This window comes from Mustela nivalis, assembly GCF_964662115.1.
Source record: "Mustela nivalis genome assembly, chromosome: 12".
Lineage (NCBI taxonomy): Eukaryota > Metazoa > Chordata > Mammalia > Carnivora > Mustelidae > Mustela > Mustela nivalis.
The window spans coordinates 363524-382086 of record NC_139031.1 but is presented as its reverse complement, the minus strand read 5'-3'; the positions used below and the strand labels follow the sequence as shown (position 1 = coordinate 382086).

Below are 18563 nucleotides of genomic sequence, written 5' to 3'. Positions count from 1 at the left end.
TGGGTTCATTAAGTCCTCTGCTCAGGTCTCATTAGGTGAAACCAAGTGTTGCCTTGTTGCCTGAGCTGTGGTCTCTCCTGGAGACCTTCATCTGAGACCCCTCCCAAGTTCAGTCAAGGTGTTGGCAGAATTCAGTTCACTGCAGCTGTAGGGCTTAAATCCCTAATTTCTGCAGGATGACATTCAGGGGTCACAGTCTGGTTCTTCCATGCGCCCCCTTCTTTGGCCTTTCCTGGCATGGCAGTTTGCTTCATCGTTTTCCAGGACAGGAGTGCCTCTCAGATGTATTGCCTTTGAAAGTCAGGCCCACTCAGGATTTAGTCCACTGCTTAGTAACCTGACCACGGGAGTAGATCCCATCACATTTACAGGTTTTGCTCACACTCAAGGAGAGAGTGTGAAACAAGAGTGGATGGCAGGGGCAGGACTCTTTGGGCCAGAGTTCTGCCGACCACAGTCTCTTCACTGATGGAAGTGCTCCAATTGCGGTTTCATACACTAGCAGAGAACTCATAAATTGATAAAGGGAGGCTCTAATTTTGTTTTTCCACCTATTTTAATCTGCCGTAGATGTTTATAACTTAGGTGCTAATCTATAATAACAATAATAAACTTGTTAATTCGCTATGTGTGTAGTTTGCGGTAGGCACTGTTCTGGGGACTTTACAGCTGCTGTACAGAATAGGTACCTTGTAATTTCCATTTTACTGAAGAGCTAACTGAGGCACAAGGGAGTAAAACAAAGTGCCTAGGTTCACACAGCCAGTGAGAGGCTGATCAAACGTCTCACTAGCATGTTAGTTCATTAGTTTAACCCACAGGCAGGTTTTCTACCATATCCGTGTACACAGACATCAGTGACACCAAAATTACCTGACCTTGAAAACAAAAGAGGCTGGGATAGGAAGGTTCTTGATTTTCGTGACAAATTTGCTTGTTACTGTGAAAAACATTTCTGTTTTTATCATAACCTGGAATTATAAGCTGGTTAACAGTCCAGTGAGGATAGTCCAGTGAGTCCAGAGATGGATAGATGTGTTTAAATTTTAGAAAAGAGGATGTAGGAGAACTTTAACAAAGCAATGGGACCAGATGTGAGCAGAGGAGGGTCTGTGCAGAGGTGCTGCAGCTAAGTCTCTGGTGGGGGAGAAAGGGCCGAGAAGCAGGCTGCACAATGGCAGCAAAGCCCCTGAAGCCCTCACTGCTAGCTCCCTCTTGTCTCGAACCCCTGTCCCTCAGCCTGCAAACACAGCATTCTTTTCTGGTTTTAATGACTTACAATTGCCCAACAACGCTTTAAAGCTTCACATCATGCCATTTTGAGGCCCTTCACCAACTGGCCGTGTCCTCTCTCCGGCTTCCTCTCTGACCATCTCATGCCACTCCATGCCCCCATCACCTCCACTCACGTACTATGTGCTGGACACCTGCTCTGCTCCAGAGGTTACTTGTCATATGGGGCTTTGAGCACGTGAAATGTGGCTGGTCTGAACTCAGGTGTGCTGTAAGTATAAAATACACACTGGATTTTGAAGATTGTGTAAGAAAAATGTAAAATAACTCAACATATTAAATGTAATATGATAAAATAACATTTTATATGTGGCTACATTATTAAATTTTATTTCATCTGTTTCTTTTTACTTTTTAAGGTGTGGCTACTAGATAATTAATAATGGCCTATGTGGCTTGGATTTTTTTTCTATATGCTTTCTTCTACAGCACATTTAAAGGAACAATCATATTTTCTGGAACCCTCCAAAGCCTTCCTCTCTGTGTGCTTGTACCCATATTTGTTTTCCTCTCAAGATGTTCTTTCCCAGCCTCTCTGAGAAATTATGTGTCCTTTCCAAACTCAGTTATTTTTTCTGGACAGCTGTCTGTCACCTCCTCACTCACTGCTCTTACATGTTCACATTATTTAGCAGCGTTTGCCTATTTCTCTGTCCTAGCAATCACGAGCTACTAGAGGTCCAAAGAGTGTTTATGTAGCTTTCTGTCTCGAGCCCTCTGTCATTTCCCAGGTCATCAGATGAACTTCGGAAGGCATCTACTGAGTAAATGAACACAATAAAAGAAGTAATACAAGATAAAATGGAACTGCTGATCAAATGAGTTATTTAGAAAATAGTTGTTTTAAGAAGTCTGAGGAGAGAAATGCTGTTAAAGAAATGCTCTCTCCATAGGCATTTATTCAGCAGCTGTGCTGGGGAGAGTGAGCAAGAGGAGACTGCCTTCACCAAGCCTGTGAATAGGGTGCATCTGAGGAGCTTGAAGTCATGCCATTTGCTGATGAAGGATGCAAGCAGGAAGTGGGCTGCAGTGGAACTAAGGGGCAGAGTCCACACACGATTATCTTGAAAGGCGTCTGGTTGCACTTGAGACCCATGTCTGTCACATGGTGTGCATGACTTTATTCTCATAGTCAACAGAGTCCGAAGCTTTTCCAGAATCAGCTGTTTTCTCGGTTGACAAAGTGCTTAAAAGCATGGACTCCGGCATCAGCTCATCCACCAGCTTGACTTTGTGAGTTTAGGCAAGTGAATTAACCTTTCTGGCCTTCAGTCTCCTCATCTGGAAAACAGCATGTCTACCTCACAGGGATGCCACGAGAATGAAGCAAATGGCCCAATGGATCTGGTTTGAGTTTGGTGCCTCACTTAGAGCAATTCCTCAAATATCACAGCTCTCACTGAAACTACCTTTCCTTTTCTGTTATGTTCTTCCTAAAGGGTTAATGAGTGACGTTAATGAGCTCTTCCTAAAGGGTTAATGAGTGAGAAAAGAAAGTGATATGCCCAGGACCAGAGTACAATGAAATATAAAAGGCTTTTTAGATCTATTAATTTCTCTAAGGCAAGAAGCTAGGTAAATGGCCTTTGAAACAAAGTAGACAGATCCCGTAAAACTGTAAACTGGTTCATAATAGTATATGATTCAAAAACACGACATCTGCTAAATAAATTTTGTATTTCCAGAAAAATGTTATCAAAAGCACAGACTGCTAGTAACATGCTCACGGATGTACTCCCTAATACATGATTTGAGAGTCTACTCTTTTTTGTGTGCATGAAATATTAAGGGGAATCTTTCCTTAGTAACATTTGCATACTAAACATGCAGAAGAATTTGTGGAAACAGCTAAACATTTAGTTATTATAATGTGCATCACTGGGTTAGGACCAGCCCTGTTCAGTCTGGCATGCTTAAGATGGACTTCTATATTAAGCTTCAAATAAAATAATTCTGATAAATCTGAGATGCAGAATATCTTAGCGTTTCAGCTCTTTTGTCTTATATAAAAAATCATTCTTCCAACAATTACATTTTTTAGGAAATATTTTATTTATTTGACAGAGATCACAAGTAGGCAGAGAGAGAGAAGCAGGCTCCCCGCCAAGCAGAGAGGGACGCGGGGCTGGATCCCAGAACCTGTGGATCACGACCCATGGGAAGGCAGAGGCTTAACCACTGAGACCCCAGGCGCCCCTATTCCCAGTCTGGCTCCGGGTGTGTACTATCCGGTACATACAGAGGGGAGCAGTTTCTAAGGTGCAAAGCCGTACACAGATGGAAAGCTCTTTTCCTAATCTACTGTATATTTGCTAAGTCGAGCTTGGGGATGCTTAATTTTCTTGCTTTTAAGAGGGGGGGCACGAGATGCTTCAGGACCAGTCGCTGGTCGGTGGGCTCTGAGGATGCGGGCACGAGGAACTGGAGTTTAGCTGCTTAAGTAGAAGTCGGCCCCGGAGCACGCCTCAGTTTCTCCATGCAGCTTAGCGGGCCCAGCGATCGCTCGGCGCTCCGTTGCTGCTGCCTGCGGGTTGCTAGGAGCCGCGGCGGCGCAGGCGCGCTGGGGACGGCCGCGGCGCACTTTGGGACCGCGCTGGCTGGGCGCTCTTCGGCTCCTGCCCGCCCATTGCTTGGAGCAGGGAGGGCAGCCGCGCGGCATGCCGGGACGGCGTCGCTCGGCGCTCCGCTGCTCACGCCTGCCCGTTGCTAGGAGCCGGCGACGCCGGCGGTCGGGCCTGCGAGCCGCGATGGAGCCCGGGAAGGTGGGTGCGAGCGGGCGGCGCGCGGGGCCGGTCTGGGGGTCGCCCGTGGGCCCGGAGCGCACGGCTGCCGGCGTCCCGCCCTCCCTCCCGCCGTGGTCGGGTCGGGTCGCGCGCCGGGCGGTCTCGCGCTGGGGCCCGGGAGGCGGGCGGCAGGTGCGCGTCGCGGTCGGCCGGGCCGCGGCTCCCCCGACGGCCGGTGTGGCCGGGCGGGGGCCGCCCCCTCCGCCCCCTCCGCCCCGTCCGCCCCGTCCGGGCCGCGTGAGCACGGTGGGGGCCGGATCGCGGCCTCTGCGGGGGCCCGCGGCGCGTCGGGGACACGGGCCTGCGCTGTGCGGGCTGCTGCCGTCGGGCCGGGGCGGGAGCCGCTGCTCGGGCCTCGCGGAGGGGCCGGGGCCGGGTCGCGGGCGGGCGCCAGGGGCGTGAGGACGGCGTCCCCGACCGTCGGGCGTCCCTGTCGCTTCCCGGGCGGCTCGTGCGCGCGGAGGGCGGGGGCCGCGGTCTGCGCGACTTTCCTTCCCGCCTTCTCGTGTTTTCTCGCCTCGTTCACTCGTAACGCGTCCGAGAACGTCCTTTGTTCCTGGGGTGCTGCGGGCGTGCTGCGGGGCGTGCTGCGGGGGTGCTGCGGGGCGTGCTGCGGGCGTGCGGCGGGGGGTGCTGCGGGGCGTGCTGCGGGGCGTGCTGCGGGGGGTGCTGCGGGGCGTGCTGCGGGGCGTGCTGCGGGGTGTGCTGCGGGCGTGCTGCGGGGGGTGCTGCGGGGGGTGCTGCGGGGGGTGCTGCGGGGTGTGCTGCGGGCGTGCTGCGGGAGTGCTGCGGACGTGCAGCGGGGGGTGCTGCGGACGTGCAGCGGGGGGTGCTGCGGGGGGTGCTGAGGGGGGTGCTACGGGCGTGCTGCGGGAGTGCTGCGGGGCGTGCTGCGGGGTGTGCTGCGGGCGTGCTGCGGGGCGTGCTGCGGGGGGTGCTGGGGGCGTGCTGCGGGGTGTGCTGCGGGGTGTGCTGCGGGCGTGCTGCGGGGTGTGCTGCGGGGGGTGCTGCGGGAGTGCTGCGGACGTGCAGCGGGGGGTGCTGCGGGGCGTGCTGCGGGCGTGCTGCGGGAGTGCTGCGGGGCGTGCTGCGGGGTGTGCTGCGGGCGTGCTGCGGGGTGTGCTGCGGGGCGTGCTGCGGGGGGGTGCTGCGGGGGTGTGCTGCGGGCGTGCTGCGGGGTGTGCTGCGGGGGGTGCTGCGGGGCGTGCTGCGGGGGGGTGCTGTGGGGGCGTGCTGCGGGGCGTGCTGCGGGCGTGCTGCGGGGGGGGGGGTGCTGCGGGCGTGCTGCGGGGCGTGCTGCGGGGCGTGCTCCGGGGCGTGCTGCGGGGCGTGCTGCGGGGTGTGCTGCGGGGCTCCAGGACGCTCCGATCACCTTCCCGTGGGCGGGTTCGGGAGTGAGTCCGCTTCCGTAGCCGGCCCTTAGGGTTCCTCTTCCCTCTTCTCTTCCTTCCTCCCTCCTTTCCTTCTTTCCTTTCTGACAGACAGACAGATCACAAGCAGGCAGAGAGAGGGGGAAGCAGGCTCCTAACCGAGCAGAGAGCCCGATGTGGGCCTCCATCCCAGGACCCTGAGATCACGACCCGAGCCGGAGGCAGAGGCTTCACCCACTGAGCCCCCCAGGCGCCCCCAGTCTGTTTTCATAAGTCATTTTTAACTTGGGTTTTCTGTGATTTTAAAAAAATAGGCGGAATTTTGAAGTCGAAACCAGTGCACGCTCTGCAAGCAGCGTTCACTGCAGAGCGAAGCCACCGATAGAGAAAATGCAGTCCTGTGTCCCGCAACTTGTACTGCTCAAGAACTGTGTCTGGACTAAGTTGTCGTCCCTTCAGTTAGTTGTGCCGTTACGTCACAGTCGGACCCTGCTCTTCTGAAATGGTCCTGTGCTTTGTGTTTGCCTTCTCTTTGGCAAAACAAATGCCTTTTTTCTAACCTTATCACTTAAGATACTTTAACCTATTAATCAGTCATATCTGTTTACTAAGTGTACTTTAAAAAAGTTCTTTCAAGTTTGCAGACTTTCTGTTCTAATCAGGACTAGGTTTTTTTGTTTTGTTTTTTGTTTGTTTGTTTTGTTTTGTTTACCCCCAAACCTCAGAGCAATCATCCGGGAATTTCTTTTCTTTGTACTTCTGAGTTGGATCTAGTATTTTTTTGGATCCAGTCTCATCAGCATTCTTGAAATCCCCCTTTTTCTCTCTGGAGTAAATCCTCAAGTACCTTTTTAAATAAGGTTATATAGGAAGGAAGCTATACTCTAAGAAAGTGTTTATTATATTGATACACTTGTTTGAGACTTGGGCTTAGCACAGAATTCTAGGATCAGAATTAATTTCTCCAGGACTTTGAAGATTTATTCATTTATCTGAGAGAGAAAGAGAGCATGTGCTCAGAGTGGGGTAGGGGCACGGCCTCAGGCAGCCGGTGTGCCTGTTGGTGTGCTACCAAGGAGGGATTATAGGGCAGAGCAGAGGAGCAGTCAGTAATCCAGGTCACTTTATTACTTCAGCAGCCAATAGTTTGTTTCTAAGTAATCGAATTCAATAATATAAAACATTTTCTAGCATTAAGGGGTAATTTTTAAAAAAAATTTTATTTATTGAAAGAGTAGTAGGCAGAGAGGCAGGCAGAGAGAGAGGAGGAAGCAGGCTCCCTGCTGAGCAGAGAGCCTGATGTGGGGCTCGATCCCAGGACCCTGAGATCATGACCTGAGCTGAAGGCAGAGGCTTAACCCACTGAGCCACCCAGGTGCCCCTAAGGGGTAATTTTTAAAAAGACAGCTAAAGGTAAATTATGTCTGAGTCTGAGAGCTGTGTATGAGCCAGCCTCCCCTCTTTGCATCTTTAGGTAAATGCGCTAGTTAGTCTGTTGCTCTGTGGGCTTGATAGGCCACCCTTCTGTGGCCTCCAGTGTCCCTGGGTACTATGAACTAGATCCCCTGGGTTGGACCAGTGGTGCTGTAGATACAGACCACGTGACTGCCACAGTATGAAAGGCTGGGCTGGGTTTGGGGCAGTTGAACTGGGTAGGAAGAGTGGATTTCTTTCATTTTAGGAAACATGTTACAAGAAAAAGTAGTAGGACTCGATGATGGGTTGCATCTCATCTGAGAACGGAATGTCGGTGCCCTGTCCACGAGGCCAGTCTTGGTGTGCAGCCCAGCCACGGTGACCAACAGCCAGTATGCTGAGGGCAAGGGTGCTTAGCCTCCAGGTGTCAGGAGCTGCAGGAACTTATTTCAAACGATTTGTGGAAAACAAGACAACCTAAGACGTTTAAGCCTTTATTAACATGCAGCTAACCAGTTCAACTGACATTTAGCTTTAACGTTTGGCAAGCAAGTGAGTGTTTGCCCAGCTGAGAAGGTGCTGGGTTGTGAGGACATCGGGTGGCTGCGCAGCGTTGCCAGTCCAGGACGCCCTGGCAGTCCCTGGCTTGCGTGGTGTGACTGCTGCAAATTCCATCCTATCCCCTGAGGGGTTTGGAGGCAGGTCCAGGTTGCTGAGCTCTTTAGTTGGAGCGAAATGTCCTGGCATCAGTATGCTTTGGGGAAACTGCTTTTTGGGAATAGGGAAGTGGGGTAGAGGGATGACCGAAGGTAATGGGCCTGGGGCGTGACCCCAAGAGGCCGACTCTGGCTTTCCTGCCTCTGAGTCTGGCTCGAGAGCAAACAGTAAATGGTGTGCTGTGGGAAAAGGAAGGTGACCCAGGAGGAGATATTCTGCAGCCTCTGCGTCCCGAAAGGATGGCAGGTGAGGTGCCCGTGCTCCCACTCCCTCTGGGGTTTCCTGGGGTGTCAGCGTGAGGTGGAAGAGAAGTGCCGAGAAGTCCGCAGAAGTCCTGCTGTACAGCAGGGGCAGACGGACCGCACCATGAGGGCTGTCTGAGGCGCTCCCCGCACAGTGCTCCGGAGAGCCTCCTGGTAAACGGGCATCAGTCAGCCAGTTTGCCGTGGGGTTTGGGTGAGATGCTGGTTGGTACACGGGGCTCTTTCTGCAGTCACTGCTCGTTTTACGTGCAGTGGACCCACAGCCCAGGGTCACCCGGCGTGGACATTGGCCTCATGGAGTTGAACTCTCAGGTTTGCCTGTGTCTGGCCTGAGCAATCCTGGAGCTTGAAGGGTTTGCTGTGTAGGCAGCTCCCTTCTTTTCGTTGTGGTCTCAGGGCGGAGTTTACTCCCTTGTAGGGGAGAGCGCCGCCTTTCCTGTTCTGTACTTGGAGAGACCAGAGTTTAACTGGAGTCTCTGTTCCACAGGGCAGGGACTGAAATGCTGGTGGGTTTGGTCTTTAAGAGGCCTTGGCTGAGTAGAGGGTAAAAAAGACAAAAGACTCCTGGTCTGAAGCACTCTGTCCTCACATAACTACGCAGAGTTCCTAAAAATACGTGTGACATGTAGGGGCTGGGATAGGGCATGAAGGAACCGTGTGTTATTTTATAAAATAGACCTTTAATTTTTTTTTTTCATAACATAAGACATTTAAAAGAGAAAACAAGGAAGAAAAATCTTTAGGGGTGAGCAAGGCCATTTGCCTGATTTTTAAGTGCCCGAGCTTGGGCTGGTAAAAGAGGCGGAAGGAAGATCGTGGGGAGCTGTTGCCCTCAGGGCTTTTGCCGATCAGCGTAACTCATGTAACCACTGCCAGGAGGGGGTCCGGTCCACGGGCTCTGGCCGGCGCTCTTCCACTCTCGGGGTCTCTAGCCCTTGTCCTCTCCCAGGGGCACACAAGCTCTCTGTTGAGTTTGGACCATTTGTTTGGAGAAGGGCCCATGTTAAACCTCTATACAGAGCAGTGAACTTGAGACAGAAAGAGTTTTAAGGTTCAGGAACTCCAGGTTGCAGCTATGCTAATTGTTGCTGACCATCTTACACCGTATCTTACCAAGGACGCCTTTTGTAAAATCAATGAATCTGTAAAAAAATACATTTTCTCAAAGGAAAAATGAAATGATCTGGGTAAATCTGCCTTTTTGTCTGTAGGAAACATCCTTGATTAATTTATGTATTGAATTCCTTCATTATCTAAGTGTGTCTTCCCTGTGGCAGGTGAACTGTGTGTGCTTATGGAGGGGTCGTGTTCTGGATGCTCAGTCCCTGGGGGGTGGGAGGGGGTGCGGCCTGCTGGGCAGGGACACTCCAGGGGCATCTGCTCTGTTGGCAGACCGAAATACTGCTGGGCAGTGGGACCGGGCATTGACAGGCATTGGGTGACGTGGGGAAGGTGGGGGGGTGTTTTACCTGCACTTACAAAGTAGCCAGAGGAACACATTCTGTAATTATTTATAGGTAATTTTAGACTAGGGAATAATTTTTAAAAATGTGTATTACTATTACCTTTTCTTCTAGTATGTAGTAATTTGTTGCATGTGAAGGACTCGTTGCCATTGACTTAAATGGCCTAATGAAAAAGCAGCTCATTAGAGTATACAAAATTAGTTTTTTAAACTTTAAAAATTCTAACTTTATACTTTTCTTTTTAGAGAAGAACAAAAGATGATACTTGGAAAGCAGATGACCTCAGAAAGCATCTTTTGGTACTGTCTCTGAAAGATTTGAGTTGGGGTCCTTTTGGAGCTTGGACGGTTTCACCTGCTTCTCAACCTGGCTTCTGTGTGGCTCATTTCAGAACTGTTTGTGACCGAGAGATAAAGCCGTATGGTTAATAGGTCTGGAATCTGGTGGGACAGGGTTGCCCCATTCAGCCCGGCATCCCAGTAGCTGCGTCGGGTTCTGTTATGGGTCAGGGCTTGGGCTGTGTGTGTGTGTGTTTGGTGTGCACTGGGTACATGTGGTGTGCACACACATGTATGTCTATGATGTGTGCACACGTTTATGGTTTCTCTGCAATACATGTGCATGTGTGTCTGTGTCTGTTTGGTGCACATTAAGTACATGTGTATGTGTGGTATGTGCACACACACTTGGCTTTTCTGTGTGGCATGTTTGCATGTCTGTGTGTTTGTGCCTGTGTTCATGTATGTGTGTATGTGTCTCTCTGTGTGTGGTGTGCACTGAGGGCACATGTGCGGTGTGTGTGCACATACATGTGTGTGGTGTGTGCACAGACATGTGGCTTCTCTGCGTGACACGTTTGCATGTGTGTTTGTGCCTGTGTTCATGTATGTGGGTATATGTCTCTGTGTCGTTTATGTGGAGGGAGCTTTGGGCTGTGAAAGCAAGTACAAGCAGGCCTGCTCCGGAACGGAGTGGGGACGCGGGCTGGGGCAGCGCGCGGGCTCCAGCCCTCCAGCGTCCACTGCACACCCGGCGGGAAGAGAGGCATCTCCCGGTGGATGCTGTTATACTCTCCCGGCAGGAGGAGGGACGGTTTCCTCCTGGCCTGGCACCAGCTCGGCCAACGAGAAGCCACTCCACTTCCCAGCTCCCAGTTCACACCGGCAGACTTTTCGCTCACAGCAGCCGCTCCGCCCAGCGCCCCCCTCCTCTGTGAAGGGGCCTCCTCTCCTTTGCTCCGCAGAATCCCCCACGGTTCTGCCACAGCTTAACTGTCCCAGAATGCAATTCTCTCCGTTCCCGAAGAAACCCATTTCTGCTGGTAACGTGACTGGCAGCTTTATTTCTAAGGTTAACCGGTTGAGATCAAGACCTGAGAATTTTGTAAGAGGGTGGCGGTCAGTCCTTGTTTTCCGAGTTGGACCCAAGTGTGGTGTCTCAGAGACTGTAAGTCAAAGCCTCAACATCCAGTTCTTTTTCTTCCTGTTCCCTGTAGTATCTCAGCTGTGACTTGCCAGCAAACGTGAATGTCTCTAATAGACGGGCACCCGTCGCCCGTCGTAGGCGAGCTCAGTCTGTTCCCCTGACTGATTCAGAGACTTCTTCCAGGCCCCCTTGCTAGGCTGGAGAGCAGTGGAAGCCAGTGTTAAGACCTCTCACTGAGTGTGACCCAGATTCTAAATTTTGCTTTTTTTCTCCTGGTTTAGGCTGCACAATCAGGTATTCCCAAGGAAGATAAGAAACACAGAGAAAAGAAGCTGCATAAGGAATCAGAAATGGACCTCCCTGAAAACAAAGAGCCCAAGCACAGGGACCCAGACCGAGACACCAAGTACAGAGAGAGGCCTGGCGAGAGAGACGGCCACCCCTCCAGGGACAACCCTCATGGGGACAGAGACAGAGAAAAGCAAAGGGAGAGGAAAAAGGACTCCAGAGACCGGGACAAGGAAAGGCATAAAGAGAAATCCCGAGAACGGGACACAGAGAAGTCTCACAGTAAAGGAAAAGACAGGGGGGACAAGGACAGAGACCGCAGAGCCAGAAGGGAGGAGCCCAGGCAGACGGCGGCCCACCATAACCTGCTGGGCCGGCAGCCCCTGGACAGGGCAGAGCACAGGATGGGAGCAGGTGCGTGTCCCCGCGCGGAGCCGCGGCTGCTGCACAGCTCGGGAGTCCCTCCTGCGGCACTGCTTAGCCACCGGCCGCAGCCTGTCCGTCTCGCTGAAAGACCTTCGTAGCTTTGTAGCTTCGTGCTCAGGCCCTCTTTCCCCGCGCTGCTCATCCTTGTGTTTCTTTCATGGTTTGCAGAAGTGGCTTAGCTTGACCTTGAAGGTACAGGCCTCGGGGTGTGTGTGTGTGTGTGTGTGTGTGTACACTTTTCAACTTTCTTTTTGGCATTTTTAAAACTCATTTCAGTGAGTGAAAAGAGTAACAATGTTCTCATTACTTGCTAGAGGTTTACTATTGAAACACATTTTAGATTACCTACCTAAAGTTCAGCCGACATTGTAAATAAACAAATAGTGCTCTTTAATAGGAATTCCTCAAAATTGTCAGTCTTATTCTGAACAAGATTTAAATGCTTTTATCTGATTCCCAGGAATTCTAAGGTAAATGTGCATACTGCCCTCCCCATGTAAGTATTGTCATTTTTGTACTATACAAATAGTATATGCTCTTCTAAAAACTTCTAACTGGCTAACGTAACCAAAAAGGAGTATGTTTAGAGATTACACAGTAATTCTTAGACTCGTCAGAAAGGCTTGAGGTCCTAGTTATGAACCGGACGGAAACCGAGTCCCCTCGTTCATGTTCTGTGTTAGGTACTGTTGCTTTCTGCTCCCAGGGCCGCTGCCCGGGTCTGCAGAGCCCAGCAGCCGTGCACTCCGGAGCGTGGGCGTGCATTTGTGTTGGGTGAGGCGTCCTTGGTGGAGGGATTATGAGTTAACGGGGTCACCACTCAACATGTTTAACAGCAACTATCTTACTCCCGTTGCCTCTTTTTAGGGTGATTTTTTTTTTGATGTTCTTGGTATGCATTTTTAATAACATCATTTTTGTTCTCAGATCTTTTTTGGTTGCTACCAGATCTTGTCTTCTCAGTGCGTTATTGATATGAATAGTTTGGACCTTCCTTCCCCCTTCTTTGGCCGTTTATGTGGCTCTGCCCTGTGTCTTCTGAGCCTCCCTTCTGTGAAGTGTGGCCGTGGTCTTTGGACTAGTGTAGCTGTTCTGTCTCTGTCAGTGACTGCGTCCTTTCTCATGATAGAAACCCTGGTCATCTGTTCTTGATTCCTAAGTTTTGGTTCCCAGCTGGGTTTCATCTCTGAACTCTAGGCTTGCATACCCTCTTGTCCTTTGATGTCTGATAGATGTTGCAAACTTGAACTGGGCTTCTGAAATCCCTGCAAATCCTGCTTCCTCAAAGCCTTCCCCACTTCAGTTGATGGCAGCTGTATCCTTCCCTTCCTTTGGTCAGAGGACCTGGGAGTCCTTTGGACCGCGTCTTTCTCCTGCAGTCTCCCGGGACCTGGCCCTTCGCTCCCCGCTGCTCCTGTCTCCCCTGCTGTTTGGGGTCTCTCATATCCCAGGCTCCCACTGACTGTGCTGCACAAGCACTTTTTGAATGAATGGGCTTTGTTTCAGTGATTTCTATTTAGTTTTGTCCTCATCTCTTAATTTATTGATTCTCTTAATTTTAAGCCTTATGACTTTTTTTTTTTTTTTTTTTGGTCTGTGCATGTTCAAAAGCGAATCTCTAATTCCACTATCAGGGAGAGATCTCACATTGTGGGTAGGGGTGGCTGCCGGCAGGTGGGCTGCAGACTGCCTCCTTCTCACAAGGGCCTTCTCCCTGCTGGTGCCCCTCTCGAGTTTCCAGGGCTCAGTCTGATCTTTCCCAGGCTGCTTCAGTGGCAGCTGCCGTTGTGAAATCTCCCTCTTTCGCCCATTTTAAGTTTAGATTCTAGAACTTTTCATGCTTGATATTGAAGGATGTGTTTTAATATGTGTTAGCGTCTACTCCACAGTAGTGCACTACGTACGTATGGTAGAGCGGGCAGCAAGATGTTAGAAGGTCATTCCTACGTGCTGATGATGGGGATGTTAAAAACACACTCTATTTTGTAGTAAGCAAAGTGAGGACGGAGGAGAAGGAGAGGAGAGACGAAGACGCTGAGAGGGGGGACGAAGAGAGAGAGAGACGCTACAGAGAAAGAAAGGTACGCGGGCTCCCCCGGAAGGGCTCCCTCAAGTCTGTTCACGCATTGTTAGAAGCATTTTTGGAAAGGGTTGTCACACAGGATTCAAGGTCTGAGGAAGGTCTCACCTTTCCTTGCACAGACGTGTTGTTCTCTTTCCAGGAGAAATACATGGTGCTTTTGAAAAATTGAGAAAATTCAAATAAACCATAAGAAGAAAATAAAAACAAATCTACCCCAAGATACTTACTGACAATATTGAAGTATACACGCTAACAGAGTAGGTTTACATATGCATTCATATGTATGTGCCTATATATCTATTTGTTTTCTTAAATTGGATTTTTACTCTTTTATAAACCTTAAACTGGATACACTTGAACATTTTTCTGAGTCCTATTTCTCTATAATATTAATGGCTGCTCAGTATACTATTGGTATGTCATAGTTGTATTGATCTGGGTTTTTTTGGACACTTAGTTGCTTCTGAATTTTTTTTAATGATAAAGACATCCATGAGGTAAAGTTTTTACATTTATTCATAATTATTTTCCTCTGATGAATTTCTGGAAATGAACTTGCTAGATGAAAGTAAATGTAAACTTACTGCTCTACAGAAAAGCTGTAATTATTTATATCATCAGAGTATAATTGCCCGTGTCCAAAGCAGCAACTGGACATGATCGTAATTTTTAATCTTTGCTAATTTGATTCAGAACAGAGAAGCACTCCTGAGCGTTTTATGCGAGGGCTCACCGCCCCGCTGTTAGTCATTCCCTGTGTATGTTTACTTATTTCCTAATGGGGCATTTTATTCTAAGAGTACTTTAAAGATGAACTCCCTGCTAGTTACTTCTGTTCCCGCTTCTGTTTCGAATTTTGTTTGTGGGACTTTGTTTTTATGAGTAAGTTTACAGTTATGAAGTATCGGGGTCTTTCATTGTTGGTTGTTGATGTAAGGCTCACAGAGCCTTCCCCCCCCCACAGGATTACGTAAGTAGTTGCCTGTATTTTGTTTTGGATCCTTATAATTTTTTTTAGCACTTAAATCTTTTAATCCCCATAGGATTGGTTTCGGTGATAAATGTGTGGTAGCAATCTGACTCTCCGACCAAGGAGCTGCTCGTGGAGCTGCCAGCATGTTTTTCTTTAGGAAGGTGGTGCTGGCAGAGACGGGTGGAGTTGGTGGGAATCAGGTGAAGGAGAGAGGTCAGGAGGCTGCTGGGTGGCCCTAGAAGGGGGGGCGGGAGCGGGGATCACGGGGACTGAGCCGAAAAGAGGGTCAGCGCCCTGCGGCTGGAGAGTGAGCAGCGGCCACTGTCGGGCTGAGGAGAGGAGGCCCGGCTGGGAGGAGAGGGCAGTCCCACTGGGTTCAGCTGAGACACGGACGGCACTTCCGAGCTGGGAGTCTGGGCCAGAGGTCTGACGCGTTGGGCAGCGTGTTCTGCACAGAGCTGTGCGCTGCCGTGTGACGGAAGCCAGCAGTTACACTGAGCACCCACGGTGGTCTTGGGGAACCTGTGATGACTTAACAGTAGTGTCCAGTTTTAAGAATCTCCCTTATTGGGGAGCAGGCATGTGAACTGCCAAGGACAGAGGTCGGCAGGGCGTGTGATGCTCTGCTCCCAGAAGTGACACATCTCGCAGGAGGGACTGGGGTTGATGGAGTGCCAGGTGCGTTCACAGTCGGAGAGAAGGTGGCAAGGCTGACAAGGATGGAGCTGAGGAGGAGGGGGCGTACTTGCCGTGCTGAGGGGTTTGGATGTGGTTTTCCATAGCAGGGTGAAGGCTGGAGTGTGGTGTCGCCACTATCCTGTGGGCTGTGTAACCCGCGCTGGGTTTTTCTTTCCAGAAGCTCCTTTCTAGAGTCGGGAAGGAAGGGTGAGGGCAAAGCGGCTTCGCCACCTTTACCACCCCGTGTGTGAAGCTTGGCAGCCCATGTTTCGTGTGCTCACGCGTTTTCCATCTGTCCCATTCAAAGCTGCAGTACGGCGACAGCAAAGACAATCCTCTGAAGTACTGGCTGTATAAAGAGGAAGGTGAAAGGAGACCCAGGAAGCAGAAGGAGCCAGATCGAGAGAGGAAACATGGAGAAAAAAGCAGCACAAGGGAAAGAAGAGAAAAGTATCCAAAAGAAAAGATTAGTTCCTTCTCTGACAAGGAAGGGGAAGAAAGACACAAGGAAAAGCGACACAAGGAAGGCTTTCATTTCGACGAGGGGAGGCGCCCCAGTAACACAGATAAGAAAGAGAGGCTGTCGAGAGAAGATCTTAAGAAAAGGGAGTCCAAGGTACCATTTCTTTCTTTCTTGTTTTTTAAATATTTTATTTATTTATTTGACAGAGAGAGATCACAGGCAGCGGGAGTGACAGGCAGAGAGCGAGGGGGAAGCAGGTGCCCCACCGAGCAGAGAGCTTGATGTGGGTTTGATCCCAGGACCCTGAGATCATGACCTGAGCCAAAGGCAGAAGCTTAACCCAAGCCACCCAGGTGCCCCCAAGGTACCATTTCTGATGCTTCCTAGCCTCTGTGGTCATCTGAGACGGGCACTCACAGAGAAGAGTTTTATCTCCCTGTCGCCAGAGGATAAAACTTGTCACCTTGGTAAAAATGTGATGCAGGTGTGTGTGATGTGATCAATATGGAGAAATTGCTGGTCTACTAGGAAATATGAAATCAGATTTTCTGATTATATTGTGAATGTACTTTTAACATATACTCAGAAATCTGTCATGAAATGGAAATTTTGATGATGCTATTAAGTGCAAAGTAAATGGATAATACAGCAAAATGTTTGAATCAGAATTAGTAGTGTAAGTTTACCAAACAGAACACAAAAATAAAACTGTTGATTGCGAAGGGTCTAATTTTCCTCCCGTGTATATTGGTAGTAACTGCAACCTGTCCTAATTGTATCTTTTGTTTTCATGGATATACTTTCTGCTGCGCTGTTTTTCCAGACTCTGAAGCGAAGCGATTTCATTCTTCTGTTTCTTGGTGGTGCTCCCTTTCAGGTGGACGCAAAGTGAGGGTCCGGTGCGGTGAGGCTCAGGAGGCTCAGGCCTTCCGGGCAGAGACTGGGACCCCTGGTTGACTGGTGCCCGTCCAAGAAAGTTTGCGTGTGTGTTTTTGAGGAGTGTTTGTTAAGAATGTCCTGAAAAATCTTTGCAGTTGCTGCCTGGCCTCGTGCCCCTCCGGGCTGGCTCTTGGCTGAGGTGATAAATTATGTCTGTGCTTTCCCTGACGGCGGGACCGCACCCTGCCCTGGCACCGGCTTCCTCTGCCCGTGATCAGAGCATACGGTTGTCTGACTGGAGCAGTCTTGTTGACCGCGCACAGACGTGCATCTCAAGCCCCTGGGCCTTCCTGGGATCAGGCCCACTGAGCGTTTACCTGCTGGCGTGTCAACGAGCAGAGGGAGGCAGGAATTGAGAGCGGGCCCTCACAGACACGTGTTCATTCCTCCTGTGTTTTAAATCTCTTTCCCTAGATGAAAATCTTTTTCGGGAGTCTTCCCCAATATTTCAGTATGAACTTTTTTAAACATAAAGCAAAGTTGACAGGTTCCCACCTTCTAGATCCTCCCACTAACATTTTAATAAACTTGCCTATTTCACATCAAATTCAGTGACTAGACACGCCCTCTTTGGTTTCCTACAGAAATCCTCTCTGAGGCTTGTCACCACATTCACATTTGGGTTTTGTTAAGGCTGGAGGTGAGAGACGGCCCCTGTGGATAAAACCGTGGCCGTCAGCAGTGCTCCTTCCGTAAAGACTGCCGTAGTAATTAGTCCCTCCAGAGACTCCTGATGATGACCAACTTCGTCTCTTTGGTAATTTGTTCCTCTCTATGGAGCGGCCACTCTGTGCTCTCTATGGAGCGGCTACTCTGTGCTCGCCTTGTTCCGTATGCGGAGGACACAGCTGTGACCCAAGTTTGCATTGTTGTGCTCATATGTCATCGGAGAAGCCATTTGATAAAGAAACAAACGCACACACAGTGTATCGCAGTGATTAGTGAGACGTGTTGTTTTTTTTAAAAAGATTTTATTTATTTATTTGAGAGAGAGGGGGGAGAAGCAGACTCCCCGCTGAGCAGGGAGCCGGATTCGTGACTCGATCCCAGGACCCTGGGACCATGACCTGAGCCGAAGGCAGACACTTAACTGACTGAGCTGTCCAGGCACCCCCTGTATGATTTTTGATCCGTTATTTTAATTGTGTACCTCCTCCAGTTTCGTTTCGTTTCATTTCTTTACTTTTCTCTTCTCTTTTCTTTCTGGCTTTTTTTTTTTTTGTTTTTTTTGTTTGTTTGTTTTTTAAGTTGGCTTCGTACCCGGCGTGGGGCTTCAGCTCACAACCCTGAGATTAGGGGTGGAGTGCTCTACTGCCTGAGCCAGCCAGGTGCCTCCTCCTCTGGTCTCCCATTCGGGATGGAGAAGTCAGGATTAAGCATAATAACTGTTTATGCTTATGATGACCAACTTCGTTTATTAGAATAATGAGTTGTTTATTAGAAGAATCCAGTGTGATTATGCCTCGTACTGCTGCTGAATATGGACCCTGCTCCTTTCTGCTTCTGGGGCAGTGACTGCCCAGGCCCCTTGGGCATCTTTTTCCAGCCCAGCACTCCGCCGGCTGGGAACACCCACACGGCTTGGGAACAAGGCACTGAGCTGCTCATAGCTACTTTTTCTTCTTCTTTATACCTAGACAGCCATTAAGTCATATTTTTTCCTACCTGGCATGACTGATTTCATTTTTTTTTTCCTATTCCAATCTACTTAATAGACTGATGCCAGACTGCTCTTCCTGTTAAACATGTAATTATACTTTCCTCCAGTTAATTCTGGAAAAAATTTTACAGAAAGAATAAAAAAACCCAAAATTTATCTGTGATCCCAGACTCAAGAGGTAATCCATTTTGTAATAAGTATGTATGTACTTAAAATTCTTTTTCCTATATGTAAGTGAAGGCAACGTTGGGATCCTGCTATTTTTCCACTTTCTTCTGGAAATAGTCTTTTACGGTGGGTGTACTCTTTCATGTGGCCAT

General features: G+C 49.7%; 1 protein-coding gene across 1 annotated transcript in view; it reads left to right on the top strand.

Moving 5' to 3' along the window:
- The first annotated feature begins 3956 nt into the window (after window positions 1-3956).
- Window positions 3957-18563, top strand: part of DYNC2I1 (dynein 2 intermediate chain 1) — a 52808-nt gene continuing 38201 nt past the window's right edge. The window contains 5 exon segments of the mRNA XM_082692855.1: window positions 3957-4055; window positions 9554-9607; window positions 11015-11435; window positions 13437-13528; window positions 15489-15797. Coding sequence (XP_082548981.1) covers window positions 4041-4055; window positions 9554-9607; window positions 11015-11435; window positions 13437-13528; window positions 15489-15797 — 891 coding nt within the window. The 5' untranslated portion in view covers window positions 3957-4040.